The following is a 13285-nucleotide window of genomic DNA, read 5'->3' on the forward strand; positions in this document are numbered from 1 at the left end:
TTTTGTACCTGCAGGAAGCTAACTGTGATCTGCTTTGCAGCAATCAGGCTGGATATGTATATACATCTAAATTTTCTTGTTCTGGACAGCAGCTTAGTGATACCTTTCTGCAGAAGAATGTGCCTCCGCAGTACATGGAACTGCACTAGATCCTGTAGTAAACACCCTCAAGGAGGATGTAACTGTTTCATCCTTCGAGAGATAAATTGCAGATTTTTCCACTATTAAAAACGAGTAGCTGCAATTGATTCTAAAAGGCTTTATTTAAAAATAAGCAAAAATAACAGTGTGTCAGAATAAGGGACATGTAGCTGCGAATCATGTGCGGGCATGTTCTTGGTGCTGAGATTGAGCAAGTAAACTTGAGAATTACACTGGTTTAGGAGGAGGCATCAGCAGGCTGGGTAGAAGCTGTGCTGCTGTCAGTTTCTCAATGTGGCTTTTCCTCTTCCAAACTCAAGACAAAATCAAATTCCTCTGTGTTGAAAAGGTAAGGAAGAAAAAGCCATGAGTGGAACTTCCAAGTTGTCTTGAGTTGAGGGCTGCCTCTGATGGAATGGCACCAAGAGTCCAGAGAAGAAGGCTCTTACCTTGTGTCAGTGGTTGGATGGAAAGACGTTGTCTTGTGAAGAGCATCATGTTCTTTAGGGGGCCTCCATCTGCTTTATGTGCCAGGTGGTGAGCCTTGATTTCAGAAAGCGGGATGAAACGTTTTGTCATCCGCACAAACTGGACATCCACCTGGGGAGCGATGGGCAGCAAAGAAGCATGGTTGGAGAAGCGTATAGCCTCCAGATGTCACATAAGATCTTTGGGGGGGGATAAAGATTTTAAACTGAAGCAAATGACTGATGTGTACTACCTTATAATGGTATGGAGGCTTTTCCTCGCTCAAGGCTAAAAGAACTTTCAGATACTCCTGGCAGGTGATTTGTTTACATGAATCTTAGCACTGTGCACTAGCAACATACATTCATGTTGTCACAGACAATACAAAATTAAGATGCGGGATGTAGCCAGCCTGCAAACAGTCCCCTCCCTATAATTTAATGTGTCTCAAAACTACAGCTTTGTTTGCTGTAGACTGAGAGCGGTTCTTAAAGATGCTTGTTCTCTTTCCTAACCCAGAATTCTGCCATGCATGGAGGTCAGGTCTGCATCCAAGTAAGATCTGAAAATTTAGGGAGATGCATTTTGGCAGCCTTCTGGAAGAGAGAGGGGAAAAGGTAAAGAAAACAACCAGGATTGGATTTTCTCTTGAGAGAAAAAGGTAGCTAGGCCAGGACAGAAACTTAAGAAGATATGCAGTATGATGCGAAGAGGCTTCTACCTTCACTTGGCTTGCACACAGAGCTTGAAACAGCTGTATTTAGTTTACTACATTACCATGGACCATTTGGGGTTCTCTTTTCTGCTGGAGGAATCATAATGAGGATCCTTCTGATCAAACTGTGTGTGATCAGGGTATGCCTCCTTTACGATCTGAAGCAGAAGGGGAGAAGAATGTGAGACAAGTTCCCATCAGTTCAAAACTATTGTCAGCAAAGGGTATGAAACGCCCTTGCGCAAGCTGTGACTAGACATAAGGAATAATCCTGGTGCAAAAGTCAGGCTCGCTTTCCCTGAACTCCATTCTAATGGTGCGATATATTTCTTTCCTTTACATTTCTTGGGTTGAAGCACTGCAGAATAGTATGGCTGAAGCACCATCACCTCTTTGGAGAGCAATGTGGAAGGAGCACAGGCAATGGAGGAAAATTGGTTAGATGATGATAGTCTTTGTGATGAGTTTTCCTCTTAAAGAAAAAGATTTTCTGTGCCCTAGGTTTTATACTACTGCCTTGCAGGCTCAGCTGACTAGAATTTAGTGAATCACATTTTAATCAGAGTGTGGAGCAACACTTCACTTGGCTGGAAAAGCTCTGAAATGTCAGCAAGAACACAGCAGTTTCGTTCCATTTCTCTGGGGAAAGATGCCTGAGTCAGCCCTGCTGTGATATGTAGCATTGAGCCAGATGCCCTAGGCTCATTCGCTGCTCTGATTGGACAACTTTTGCACTCCTTTGGTGCTGAGACAGAAGTAGGGCTAATGAGCTGTTTGATAAACCATCCCTTATTACTTCCCTCCCCACCTCCCCTGAAACACAGAACGAGAAAGAGGGACTCACCTTGACAATGCCAACAATGCCAGGCTCTTTACAATTACTGTGGTAGAAGAAGGCCTGCTGCCCAAGTTTCATGGCTCTCAGGAAATTCCTTGCCTGTCAGGTGTGAACAAGAGACTTTGAGCTCTTTGTATCAAGCTCTGAGGGTTTCATTATAAGCAGCTAGGAACAAGAACCAACAAGAAGACAGGTATGTGTGCTTCAGAGCTACTCAGGTAAAGTTTCCTACAGTTGTACACATTTTGTGCTGCAATGAAATGAAGTAAAAACAAGGCTAAAGAGCAAGGTCCTGTTGGTTAGAAAGTATGTGGGAATTCAACAGCTCGGCCACCCTTGTTCAGAGACAGCAGAAGGCTTAAGTTAGCTGTCAGCAAACAAGCAGCAGAGCAGATCATATATAGAGGGGGAAGCGTATATAGTAGGGAGATCATATATAGTAGGGGAAACACACATGGATTTCCTTTGCAGAGAGGCCTGGAACAGAAAGCTGTACACTGACAAGGCATAGTGTTTGGGCAAGTACAGACTAGCTAAAAGGTGTCAAGGGAAATAAAGGCTGGTCTCAGCTAAAGAAAAACTGGATGATTTGACAGAACATTACCCAGCCTGAATCTACCTTTGACCTAGAGGCAATTAAGCAGGAGTTTTGACTCTGGACAAAATGCACCTGTAAAAACAGGCAGAGTGCCTCAAAAGGAAATCCTTCTGGCAAAGGGAACAAGTCATCTGTAGGGAAAGCCACCTTTTTTCTAGTGCTACTTCAGTGACTCCATCTTTGACATGTGCTCCTTACCTGGTAGTTTCTTACTCCATCCCAAAAGGTTGTCTGGTTGGGCTGAGCTTTCAAGTCATCAATGCTGAACTGCCAAATGGAATGAAAATACAGGTTAAGTTCAGGAATTAGTCTGCTCTTTATCATCTCATTGTCTACCTTGTGCCTAAACATTTGTTCCTAGTAGCTCCTTCAATTATAGTACAAACTTGACACAATTTTTTTGGTTCCCACAGGGGCTAAAGAAAAGCTTTCACAAAGGAGGAACACTGCAGCAGTGTAAAGGCGGAGTCTGAAATAGATGCTGCCCCTGCTATCAACAGCTAAGCATCCTGAGGACCTGATTTCCTCTTTTATTACACGTATCAAACCCCAAGGTTGTCACCCTGGAAGAGAACAACATTATGTCTTTCTATTTCCAGGAAGTCAAATGGTTTTTGAGAAATAAAGACACAACAGTGTTAATATTGCAAACAAGCTGAATTGTCTGATCCTGTAACTCAGCATTCAGGCACTAATGCTCTAGATAGTAGTGAAACTGCTTCTATACTTTGCTGAGTAAGGATAGCTGTTGGTGCTTACTTTCACATCCACTCCCTTCTCGAGCCTGCTCTCTGGTTCTGATTTCAGAAGCCAGTGACAATACTTTATCTTGCTCTCCTCCCCACCGGAGTCAGATTCTTTTGTCTTCTTCCAGTTCTTCCATCCAGACTTGGAACTCCCAGCTGGAGGTTTTGTGGACTTCTCTTCTTCCTCCTTATCCGAAGTCTCCTCCTCAGTTTTGGCAATTTTAGCATCAGGCTCTTTCTTATCTTAAAAGAAACAATAAAAAAAAACAAACAAACCCAAACCATTCAGATAAAACACATTTTGTTTCTGCTAAGGACTGGCGCTGAAATATTTTTAGTTGTCCAAGCTGGTTTCGCATACTGGTATTTGACTGCAGCAGAAGTTTGGTGCACCCCAGATCCTATGGGCAAGGTAGTAGCGTAAGGTAGTAGCGTTACACACCAGTGTTTCTGAGTGTTTCTAGTTGGCACCTGAAATAAGGATATTTTTGTGTGTGTGTGGTGTGCACAAATGTAGTTTAAGAGTCATAGTTAATCATAAAAAAAGCCAGGATAGACCATGTTGCCCACATGAAGTGTAGCTGAATTTTTTTTAATTAATCCCTGAGAAATCAGCTGCAGGCAAGAAAGTTGATTTAGGTGATTCTGGTGAATAACAGGAAAATTCAGCAGCAAAGCAAGCTATTTCAATTACTGCAGTAGCTGGAAACCTTTGATTAAGCCTCCACTGTGCTACCTGTTCAGAGGGGTTCTGTATCCCTGTGCATCCAGGAGCCAGACAGTAAAAAACAGTTAATAAGAAGGTGGTTATTTGCTGGAGTCAGTTAAGCAGATGAGTGGCACGGATGAGGCTGTGTAATTTTTTCATCTCGCGCCTTAAACACCACATAACGTTGCCTCAAGTGCAAGGTTTTTGCTTTTCCTTTTTTTGCATATAGTACCACATCAGCTTCCTGCCACTACGCTGGGTATGCTTTGACTGCCCATCTCTAATGCGTAGAACCCGAAAGCTCTTCATGAACGAGCATGAGTTACATTTCTTAACCACCGTGTGCTGAGAGTACATCATTGTCCCTATTGTATATCTAGCAGACCTGTCTCAGTCACACATGGATGCTCAGCCCATTTTTAGAGAGGAACTGCTGTCTGTAAGACATGTGGCTTTGAAAGACGGGCGGTTCAGATGACTGTCTGTACTTTCACTATAGCTGGGAACCTCAAGTGAGAGATGCTAAATTAGTTCAGGTGTCAGCACAGACCTGCTACTGCTCCTTTGTCTCTCTTTCTGCTTGGCCAAGGCATCTCTGGTCTCCGAATTCTCTTCTCTTCACTGAGAAGCACCTGTTGAATGAAAGAAGAAGAAAGAATTACTGCTTATTCAGCCAAGCTGAAAAAAGTGGAGATATCTGAGACAAAGAACTGTAAAAGCTGTAGAGTAAATGGAGAGTAAATAAATTTCCTTCCTTGAGCTCAGCCATTTCCTCTATCAGTGCAAATGCTGGCACTGGTTGAGGGCCGCACCCTTGGCATGTTGGAGGCAGGCAGGCCCTCCGCAGCACTGCTCTGATGGACATTAGCAGAAGGGCTGCTTTTCTCCACAGCGGCGCAGCTGTTGGAGAAAAGTCCCGAAGGTACTTGGAGTAAGCCTGGCCCCTCTCTGCCGTGCAAGAGGAGCTGTGCTTCTGGAAAAGGGAGAACAGCTTGCCTCCAGAGCTCAGTCCAGCCTCGCACCAGGGGTGTCTGGCTCAGCTTGTTGCTCGCAGAGATGAGGCATGCAAAGTCCCTTCGGGAAAGGGAGCGAGCTGGCTGGTCCAACCCCTGCCCCCTTCTGCCAGCAGCCCGTTAGAAGTTACTTGGCTCTGAGCTGGCCTCCTCCTGCCAGAGCGGCTGGCATCAACTTTTCCACCTTCAATGCCAAGCTTCTCCCCTCCCTCCCACTCACCCGGCCCAGGCTCCCCCTCACCGGCTCTGGCCGCAGCAGCCCCCTCGCCTCGGACTGGGGAGAAGGATGCTCTCACCTCGCCCGAGCCTCGGCGCAGGAGGAAGAGGAGGAGGAAACACGCCGCCCCCCGCCCGACTGGAGTCGGAAGTGGGTGACCGTTATGCAAAAAAAAAAGGCACGGCCTCTAGGCTTTGCCTCCCGCCCCGCAGCCACCGCGAGAGCGGGAGGCGCCGAGGGCAGGACTACAGCTCCCAGCCTGCCCCGCCGACCGGCAGCCGGGCTGCTGCCGCCCCGCCGATCGGGCCGACGGCCGGCCGGCCGGCCGGCCAACCCCCCGCCATGGCTTGGCCAGGAGCCCTCCGAGTCACGGCCCGCCTGCTGCTACCGCGGCTCCCGGCGGGGCGGCGGCTGCGGCTGCGCCGGGGGATCGCTTCCTGCATTGACCGTAAGGCTCCGCGGCCGCCGGGCGAGCGAGGGCGGGGGGGGAGCCCGGTCCTCGCCCGGTCCCCGCCTGCCTGCCCGCCCGCCCGCGGTACGAGTCGGGGCCGAGCCGGCCGCAGGGATCGCACACCCCCCCCCGCTCCCTCCATTCCCCGCAAATGTCGCTGCCTGAGGGAGGGAGGCGGTCTCGGGTGAAGGTCGAAAGCAGGTCGGTGGCCTGGGGCCGGCGGGGAGACGTCCACGTCCCTGCTCGGGCTCCGCGCAGGGGGCCCCGGCCGTCCCGGCGCTGCCCACCGGCCGGCCAAAAGCTCCTTCCCCTTCCCTGTACCTTTGCTAGATCTTGACGGTTTTTCGAGCTCGACTGTGAATCAGTATCTCAAAAAGACTGGGTGAAACGCTGCAAAGGGTTCACGGGGGGAGGCGGGCTAGGCTCTCCGTAGCCATCTGTAAGTCTGGGTTGTCCTGCGATCAAAGTCATCGCCTGATCGCTGAGCGTGGTCTCTGGTGACCAGGAACACAGCTGTGTCTGAGCCGGACTCCTCCTACAGGACTCCCGAACACTTCCCAGATGAATTGCTTCCATGTTTAAATGTAACAACGTTTAGGATGGAAGCAGCAGCATCCCTGTGACTTTTAGGAGAGGAACTAGGAAAACAATGTTGGATCGATGTGCAAATGAAGCAGGAGGTTTCAAATGGCAGATCTAACTAAAACGTTAGATGCTGTTTCCAAAGGGCTGCTTTATTCTTTGCTTGCTTCCCAGTGTCACTTCTTTGAAGTCCCAGGACTATGTCCTTGTATTTCTGCAGCACAGACCTAGTGAGATGGAGTGGCAGCTACCGTGGACTGTGCTGCCTCTGTCCCGGTCTTGCAACGTAGTTAGCATTGAGTGGACAGAGATAGCTGGGACCCTGGGTTTGTTTTGTCCTAAGAAAGCCCCCTCCCAAAGCCCACCGCCCTCTCTCTATCAGCACAGTTCATGGTGGCCCCAGGAAACAGAGAAACGGTCTCTGCAGGAGAGACCCTGAACTGTTTGTGTGAGTTACGGGACACTTTGAAATTGTCTGGGCTACAGAAGAGGTGGTAGTGCTTGCTTCTCCTGCAACAGACACGTACGCTGATCTCTTCCTGCTTTTCTAGCATCCGCCGGCCTGACTGAGGAGCAGAAGGAATTCCAAAAAGTTGCCCTTGATTTTGCTACCAAGGAGATGGCTCCTCACATGGCAGAGTGGGATGAGAAGGTATGACAGCCACACAAGGGTTGTACTGCTCACTTCTTCCTCTCTTAGGATGTTATGATCCTTGGGTCTCATCAGAGGGGTTCCTGCAATAGCTCCTCGGTGCTGTAATGCCATCTGTAGAGATCTTCTTTGAAGCTGCTGCTGTAGATGGGGTGGGAAGCCATGAGAATTTCCTTGAAGCTTTCCTAGCCAGGCTATTCAGTCATCTGAAAACCCGAATTTATTCCTGAAGGTGGTATGTACCTGCCTAGGTTGACGCCTCTTCTGTAACCCACCCAATTAACTCTGCAGGAGTTTGGGACTAGACTTGGTAGCCCCGGTGTACCGGAAAGAAGGGATTGAATATTGAGATTTAATTGATCGTGAATATTCACTTGCGATGTCTCTGCCTCTCCCAATAGGAAATATTCCCTGTGGAAACAATGCGGAAGGCAGCCCAGCTAGGATTTGGTGGGATCTATGTGAAACCAGACGTCGGCGGCTCTGGATTGTCACGACTTGATACCTCCATAATCTTTGAAGCTTTATCAACAGGATGTACCAGCACCACTGCTTATATGAGCATCCACAAGTGAGTGTGTCTGCGGAATGGTGGATGGTGTCAGCCTGGCTGAAAAACACATTTTTTCTGCGGGCTCTAAATCCAGCTGGAGACAGCTCTCTTGGTGCCGCTTATTATTTAAAGTTGGGACCCCAAGTAGACATGTACCTGTGAGGATCTCTTGATGGCAGTAAACAAATAGGCTACAAAAACTGAGATGCCACCAAGAAGTAATTTTAGCTTTGTGGCATGCAAGATGGGATTAAGTTCTGGATTTTGTTCCCTGCTCTTCCACTTAAGCTGGCTATAGATAGTAACCTTTGTGCTTTGGTCATACTATGACAGAGCCCAGTGGCGCCAGCTGATACCAGGGCCCTATCCTGCTTGTACAGACATGTTCAGTGACGGGCTCCCTTTGCACAGAAAGATGGAGTGATGATGCCTCCTTCTTCCAGGTGCAGTTTTCTGAAGAGACAGTAGGGCTTAGCGCTGAGGGGAACGCTAAGGCTATTAAATAGGAACCCGCTGTTCCACAAGGCAGCAAGTCCGTGGTGAATGGAAGGCTATCTTCTTCCTCCCGGCTTCCATGGCACCTAATTTTGTTCTGTTTTGAGGTGGAGCAATACGCTTTCAAGCCTCTGTGCTTTTGACTGAACCCCATGGAGCTTGGTTCTTCTGTGCAGGCAGGGATGTTGTTGTATGACCTGCCTTCCTCCCAGGGCTGTGTTCACTTCCTGTAATGCTGCTCCTTTTCTCCTGCTCCAGCATGTGTGTTTGGATGATTGACACCTTTGGCAATGAGGAACAGAGGCGCAGGTTCTGCCCATCACTCTGTAGCATGGAAAAATTTGCATCTTACTGCCTGACTGAGCCAGGTGAGCATCCTCAAACAAGAAATCTTCTCCCTTCCCGTACTCCTAACATAGTTTAACTGGACGTGAGCATTGCACGGAGCTGGAGGTGAAAAGCTTCTTTTCACGTTCATTTGGGCAATCACCGGGAAGTTGGGAAGGGGCAGATGATGATTGCCGAGATGCTCGTGGTACGAACGCGAGCGTTGCTGGGTATGATCCCCGGGAGATATTGTAGGGTCTGGGCCGGCTGCTTCACTGGCTGCTTCCTTACCTCTTGAATAGGAAGTGGAAGTGATGCAGCTTCCTTGCTGACCTCAGCTCAGAGGAAAGGGGACACCTATGTCCTGAATGGCTCCAAGGTACCTCTTTGCTCCTCCTAAAGCTGCTGGATGGCACTGCATGCACAAGGGGGCCTGGGTCTCACTGTCCTTTCCATTTCCTACTGTCTCCTCATCTCTGTGTATTCTCCCAAGGTAGGACATGCTCTGCAGAGCATTCACCAGACCTTAGTACAGTTGCATCCCTAAATACTTCCTGGCCGTGGGGTCTTTGCCCCTCCGTCTTTGTACCCCAGCTGCTGCTGCAGGCTCAGGGGTAGCATACGAAAGCTGCCCCTTTCTTCTTGTGTCCTTCTGCAGGCCTTCATCAGCGGGGGAGGTGACACTGATGTATACGTGGTCATGTGTCGCACAGGAGGCCCAGGCCCCAAGGGCATCTCCTGCCTGGTGCTGGAGAAGGGGACACCAGGGCTTAGCTTTGGCAAGAAAGAGAAGAAGGTAAGAGGCTTGGTTTTCACCTCCTGTGCGCTTGAGAGAAGTGCAGGACAGAGGCAAGCTAGTCTGTGCAAAGCATTAGAGATCTCTTCTTGGATGTCAACTGGAGTCCCAGCCTGGCATGTTTTTTCCAAGCCTAGTCCAGCTTTGGTGAAGTTTGCACAATACCCCTCTGTTTGGTAAGTGAAGGATTTTCCTCTCAGGAACATCAGGGTTCATTGGATCTGTGCCTCTTCTCAAATACAGGCATTCCAGTTTCCAGCTCAGCACACTGAGGCCAAACCACGTAGACCACAGGCACTCCTTGGCAGCTTGGCAATGAGACCGAGGGGTTGAGAGTGGGCTGGGCAGTTCTCTGCTGGGAGCTGGAGGTGTGCTGCTCCTTAGGCAGCCTGGAAGGTGTTCTGTTTTTTCCCCAGGTGGGCTGGAATTCCCAGCCAACTCGGGCTGTGATCTTTGAGGACTGCGTTGTTCCTGTTGGCAACCGGCTGGGAGCCGAAGGGCAGGGCTTCAGCATTGCCATGAAGGGACTGAATGGAGGCAGGATAAACATTGGTAAGGAAGACAGCCGAGAGCCAAGGGAGGAGGGCAGGATCATCTCGTTCCCGTCTGCGTTATCTTCATATTCATGCAGTGTCCTTGGTTTCTCCCCCCAGCTTCTTGTTCGTTAGGAGCTGCTCATGCCTCTGTTCTGCTGGCTCAGGAACACCTCACTGTCCGCAAACAGTTTGGAGAACCCCTAGCAAACAATCAGGTAACCTCTCCACCAGATCTGCACTCCCAGAGCTTTGTTCTTTCTGATCCTGACGGACCAAGCAGCCAGAGGTCCCATCACTCACTTCACAGGGTCTTCCCTGGAGAAGTCAGGAACATGCTTTTCCTGAGTAAGAAAGCGTGTCAGGCCTGAGACCTGCCTGAAGGTAGTGGGGAAGTGGTTCAGGACCCAGGTCCCTCCAAAGATGCTGACCTAATTTTTCCTCTCGTGCCGTCTGCTGGCAGTACCTGCAGTTCAGGCTGGCGGAGATGGCGACGCGCCTGGTGGCAGCACGGCTCATGGTTCGCAATGCAGCGCGGGCACTGCAGGAGGGACGGGAGGATGCGGCTGTGCTCTGCTCCATGGCCAAGCTCTTTGCTACTGATGAATGCTTTGCGGTACGTTACTCAAAGCTCCGTTGGCATCATAACCGCAAGCTTGGAGACCCCTCTTGGTGCCCAGGATGTCAGAAAGAAGTTTGACACTGTAGGGACCCAGACTCAAGCACGTTCTTTGAGCCAGAAGCCTCATTTCAGGACCAGGATGTTTTACGGGACAGAATTCTGCACCCTGTGGAGGCTGCAGTATTAGCCTCTCCACAGTTCAGGCCTCCTGGCCTCTAGTGCTTTCTACACTACTTTCTAGGGGACCAAGCAGGGAGACAGGACAGGGAGTAGAGCATTTTTATTTCCAAGTGATAATATGCATGTTACAGGCTGATCATTCCTAGGTAAAAAGTGGCTTTTCCTAGACCACTGAGAAATAAAATGTTATCACAAAATGTCGCTGCAAAGAGAAAGCAAGAAGGGAGAAAAAGAAAGGAAAAGGAAATCTGCACCTTGACACTTCCTAGATCAGTGTCATTTAGAAGCTACCGTATTTTCTCAGCACTCTGCATTTTTGCTATTTGTTACGTTTTATGTCCCAGGTTGACAGATAATGATGCATGGAGTCATGTTTCAGCAGAAACCAAAGCCCTGAACAGATTCCTTGCCTGACTGACCGCTAGATGGTGATCTGGCGTTTTGGTTTTTTGCATCAGTAGCGCCATAGAAATGCAGCAAAAATGGCCTTAGTTAAGTAAAGCGTTTCCTGGGTATTTCTATGCTATCACATTCACATAAATGCACCATTAATGCGAAACAGCACTTGGGTAACATGATAGCACTGATGGGGATTGAGAGTGCCTTGCCGTCACACCACACTTTGTTAAAAGATGAGATTAGGTGATCAGAAAAAAAAAAATGAGCCCAAGTTCCTGGGTTCTTACCGAGCTTCTGTCACCAACTCGTCCTCGACACCATGCAAGGCATTTCAGCGATGCTGTCTTCTTAGATCTGTAACCAGGCTCTACAGATGCATGGGGGCTATGGCTACCTGAAGGATTATGCTGTGCAGCAGTTTGTGCGAGACATCAGAGTCCACCAGATCCTGGAAGGTAAAAGACACTCTTACTACCAGTGACTTGGCAGTGAAGCCAGGAGAGAACAGACCCTCCAGAGGCCCCCACCTTCCCACATGACTCTCTGATTCTTGGGTTTCAGAATCCCAGGAATTTTTGCTCTGAGTGCGAGGCGTCCCTGGATGTCACGGGTGTGAATCCCCTGGCCAAGAGCTCTTGGTGTATTGGAGCAGTAACTGTGTATTTTAAGAGTCTTACAGCAGAGGGAGATACCTAGTTGTCATGTTAGCGGGGCCTCTGTCCAGTTTCATCCCGTGACTCCTACAGACATGTGCTGATGCTCCCCAAAAATTCCTTTCCTGTGATTCCCGTCTATCTTCGCTCTTTGACATTGTGTCTCTAACAGTGTCTGGCCTTTTCTAATCTCAATTCGGCCTCCTAACCATTTTGTTTTCTCTCGTTTGTAATCCCTTCACCTACAGCCAGGGTACCTGATAAGGGACATATACTCTTTCCAATACCCAGTGGGTCTACAGGTCTGTCTGTGTGTTGTGTATATATTACATAGTAAAGCAGAGAACTCAGGTGTTGGCACAGATCCAGTTCAGCTCAACGCCTGGTGCATGCATCCTCTCAATGCCCAAATAAAAAGAAGCACCAGCATCTGCCACTCTGATGCCTTTCCCAAGCAAAATGCTGGCACTTGGCAGTTATATTTTGGCCCAGCACCTCCTAAATGCCACCTCAATTGGTGGGAAGAGCTTTTCTGTGCTGTAAACTGCAGCTCAGGGCAGAATAATTCTCTTTGCCTTCATTGGGGGCAGAATTGGACCATCTCCTAACTGTCTTTCTTTTGCACCCTCGTCCTGCTGCAGGTACCAATGAGGTTATGCGGATGGTTGTGGCCAGGAATCTGCTACAGGGCTGAAGCCAGGAGCTAGTCTCCAGCCCTAAAATTCCTTCGTCTGTTACAGCTCGGTCTGTTTCCCTCCCCTATTCACCAACTCTCTCCCCGGGAGTGGAGAGGGGGATACCTCGGTTGAAACAGTCTTTCTGCCTTACATTGACTGGGATCGCAGCTGGACGCCACCCACATGCTGCCACAGCTGTACTCTGTGCCTGGCAGAGCTGCTGTTACTAGCCTAGTATTGTGCAGCCTGAAGATATAAATCACACTTGTGAATACAAGCCTCTGTCTCCAAATCTTGATCACGGGCTGCTTGGCACCCATCCTTCTCAGAAAGAGAAACACTAGACCTGTTGGTTATCTCTGCTGAGTCAGGACTGAAGCGGGAGCTTCAGGCAGAGGTGCAGCCTGATCCCATAGGACTCTTCCTCTATTAGTGAAATCTTTAGGTCGAGGGAACTAGTTGCTCTGCTTAAAAACCTGTCCTCCTGGGTGCTGGCTGCACCACTGGGAATGAGTTGCCCCAGGCACTGCACCTCTAACCACTTGCAGAGTGCAATGGCTTTTTAACTGAGGAGCAGGATCTCTCTTGATTATCTACAAGCACTCCTCTTTCTCTTTTCCCGGCACACCTTTTCTAATGTACCAATTGCTTGTTCTCCCTATTCCCACCAATATACTGGTGCTTAATCTCAAAGAAGCCTTTGCAGTACAGAGGTACAAATCAAGAACTAAGGCCCTGCACAGAAACGCTTAACTTCCTTGCCTCAAATCCCTGCAGTGCACAGTGCAGGGGGAGTAAAAACATTGGTAAATTAAACTTTTTCCCCCCTCAGATTCAGAATCAATAAAGCAATGATGGCAACCTTACAGAGAGTGTCAGAAGTCGTGATAATTTTCTTCTGTGGTATTTCAGGTATCTAA

The 13285-nt window shown here is 49.0% G+C and overlaps 2 protein-coding genes across 8 annotated transcripts; one reads left to right on the forward strand and one right to left on the reverse strand.

The window, feature by feature from the left end:
* Positions 1–244: 244 nt before the first annotated feature.
* On the reverse strand, positions 245–11477 carry THYN1 (thymocyte nuclear protein 1). Of its 6 annotated transcripts, none has more exons than XM_052786430.1 (8): positions 11323–11477; positions 4766–4847; positions 3520–3749; positions 2959–3027; positions 2169–2261; positions 1387–1482; positions 591–741; positions 245–477 (listed from the first exon to the last, which is right to left on the reverse strand). In XM_052786430.1, the coding sequence occupies exons 2-8, from the start codon at positions 4806–4808 to the stop codon at positions 431–433; spliced, it is 729 nt and encodes a 242-aa protein (XP_052642390.1). In that variant the 5' UTR covers positions 4809–4847; positions 11323–11477; the 3' UTR covers positions 245–430. The 6 variants fall into 6 exon arrangements, with proteins under 6 accessions (XP_052642390.1, XP_052642392.1, XP_052642388.1 ...); XM_052786432.1 differs by lacking the exon at positions 11323–11477 and adding an exon at positions 6218–6365; XM_052786428.1 differs by lacking the exon at positions 11323–11477 and adding an exon at positions 5525–5611.
* On the forward strand, positions 5711–13231 carry ACAD8 (acyl-CoA dehydrogenase family member 8). 2 transcript variants are annotated; one of them, XM_052786418.1, is made up of 11 exons: positions 5711–5893; positions 7030–7130; positions 7532–7701; positions 8437–8546; positions 8808–8884; positions 9164–9301; positions 9718–9853; positions 9955–10052; positions 10298–10450; positions 11388–11490; positions 12330–13231. In XM_052786418.1, exons 1-11 carry the CDS (start codon positions 5788–5790, stop codon positions 12380–12382), a joined length of 1245 nt encoding a protein of 414 aa, XP_052642378.1. In that variant the 5' UTR covers positions 5711–5787; the 3' UTR covers positions 12383–13231. The 2 variants fall into 2 exon arrangements, with proteins under 2 accessions (XP_052642378.1, XP_052642379.1); XM_052786419.1 differs by lacking the exon at positions 5711–5893 and adding an exon at positions 6079–6097.
* The last annotated feature ends 54 nt before the right edge of the window (positions 13232–13285 follow it).

Source organism: Harpia harpyja, chromosome 4, assembly GCF_026419915.1.
Source record: "Harpia harpyja isolate bHarHar1 chromosome 4, bHarHar1 primary haplotype, whole genome shotgun sequence".
Taxonomy (NCBI): domain Eukaryota; kingdom Metazoa; phylum Chordata; class Aves; order Accipitriformes; family Accipitridae; genus Harpia; species Harpia harpyja.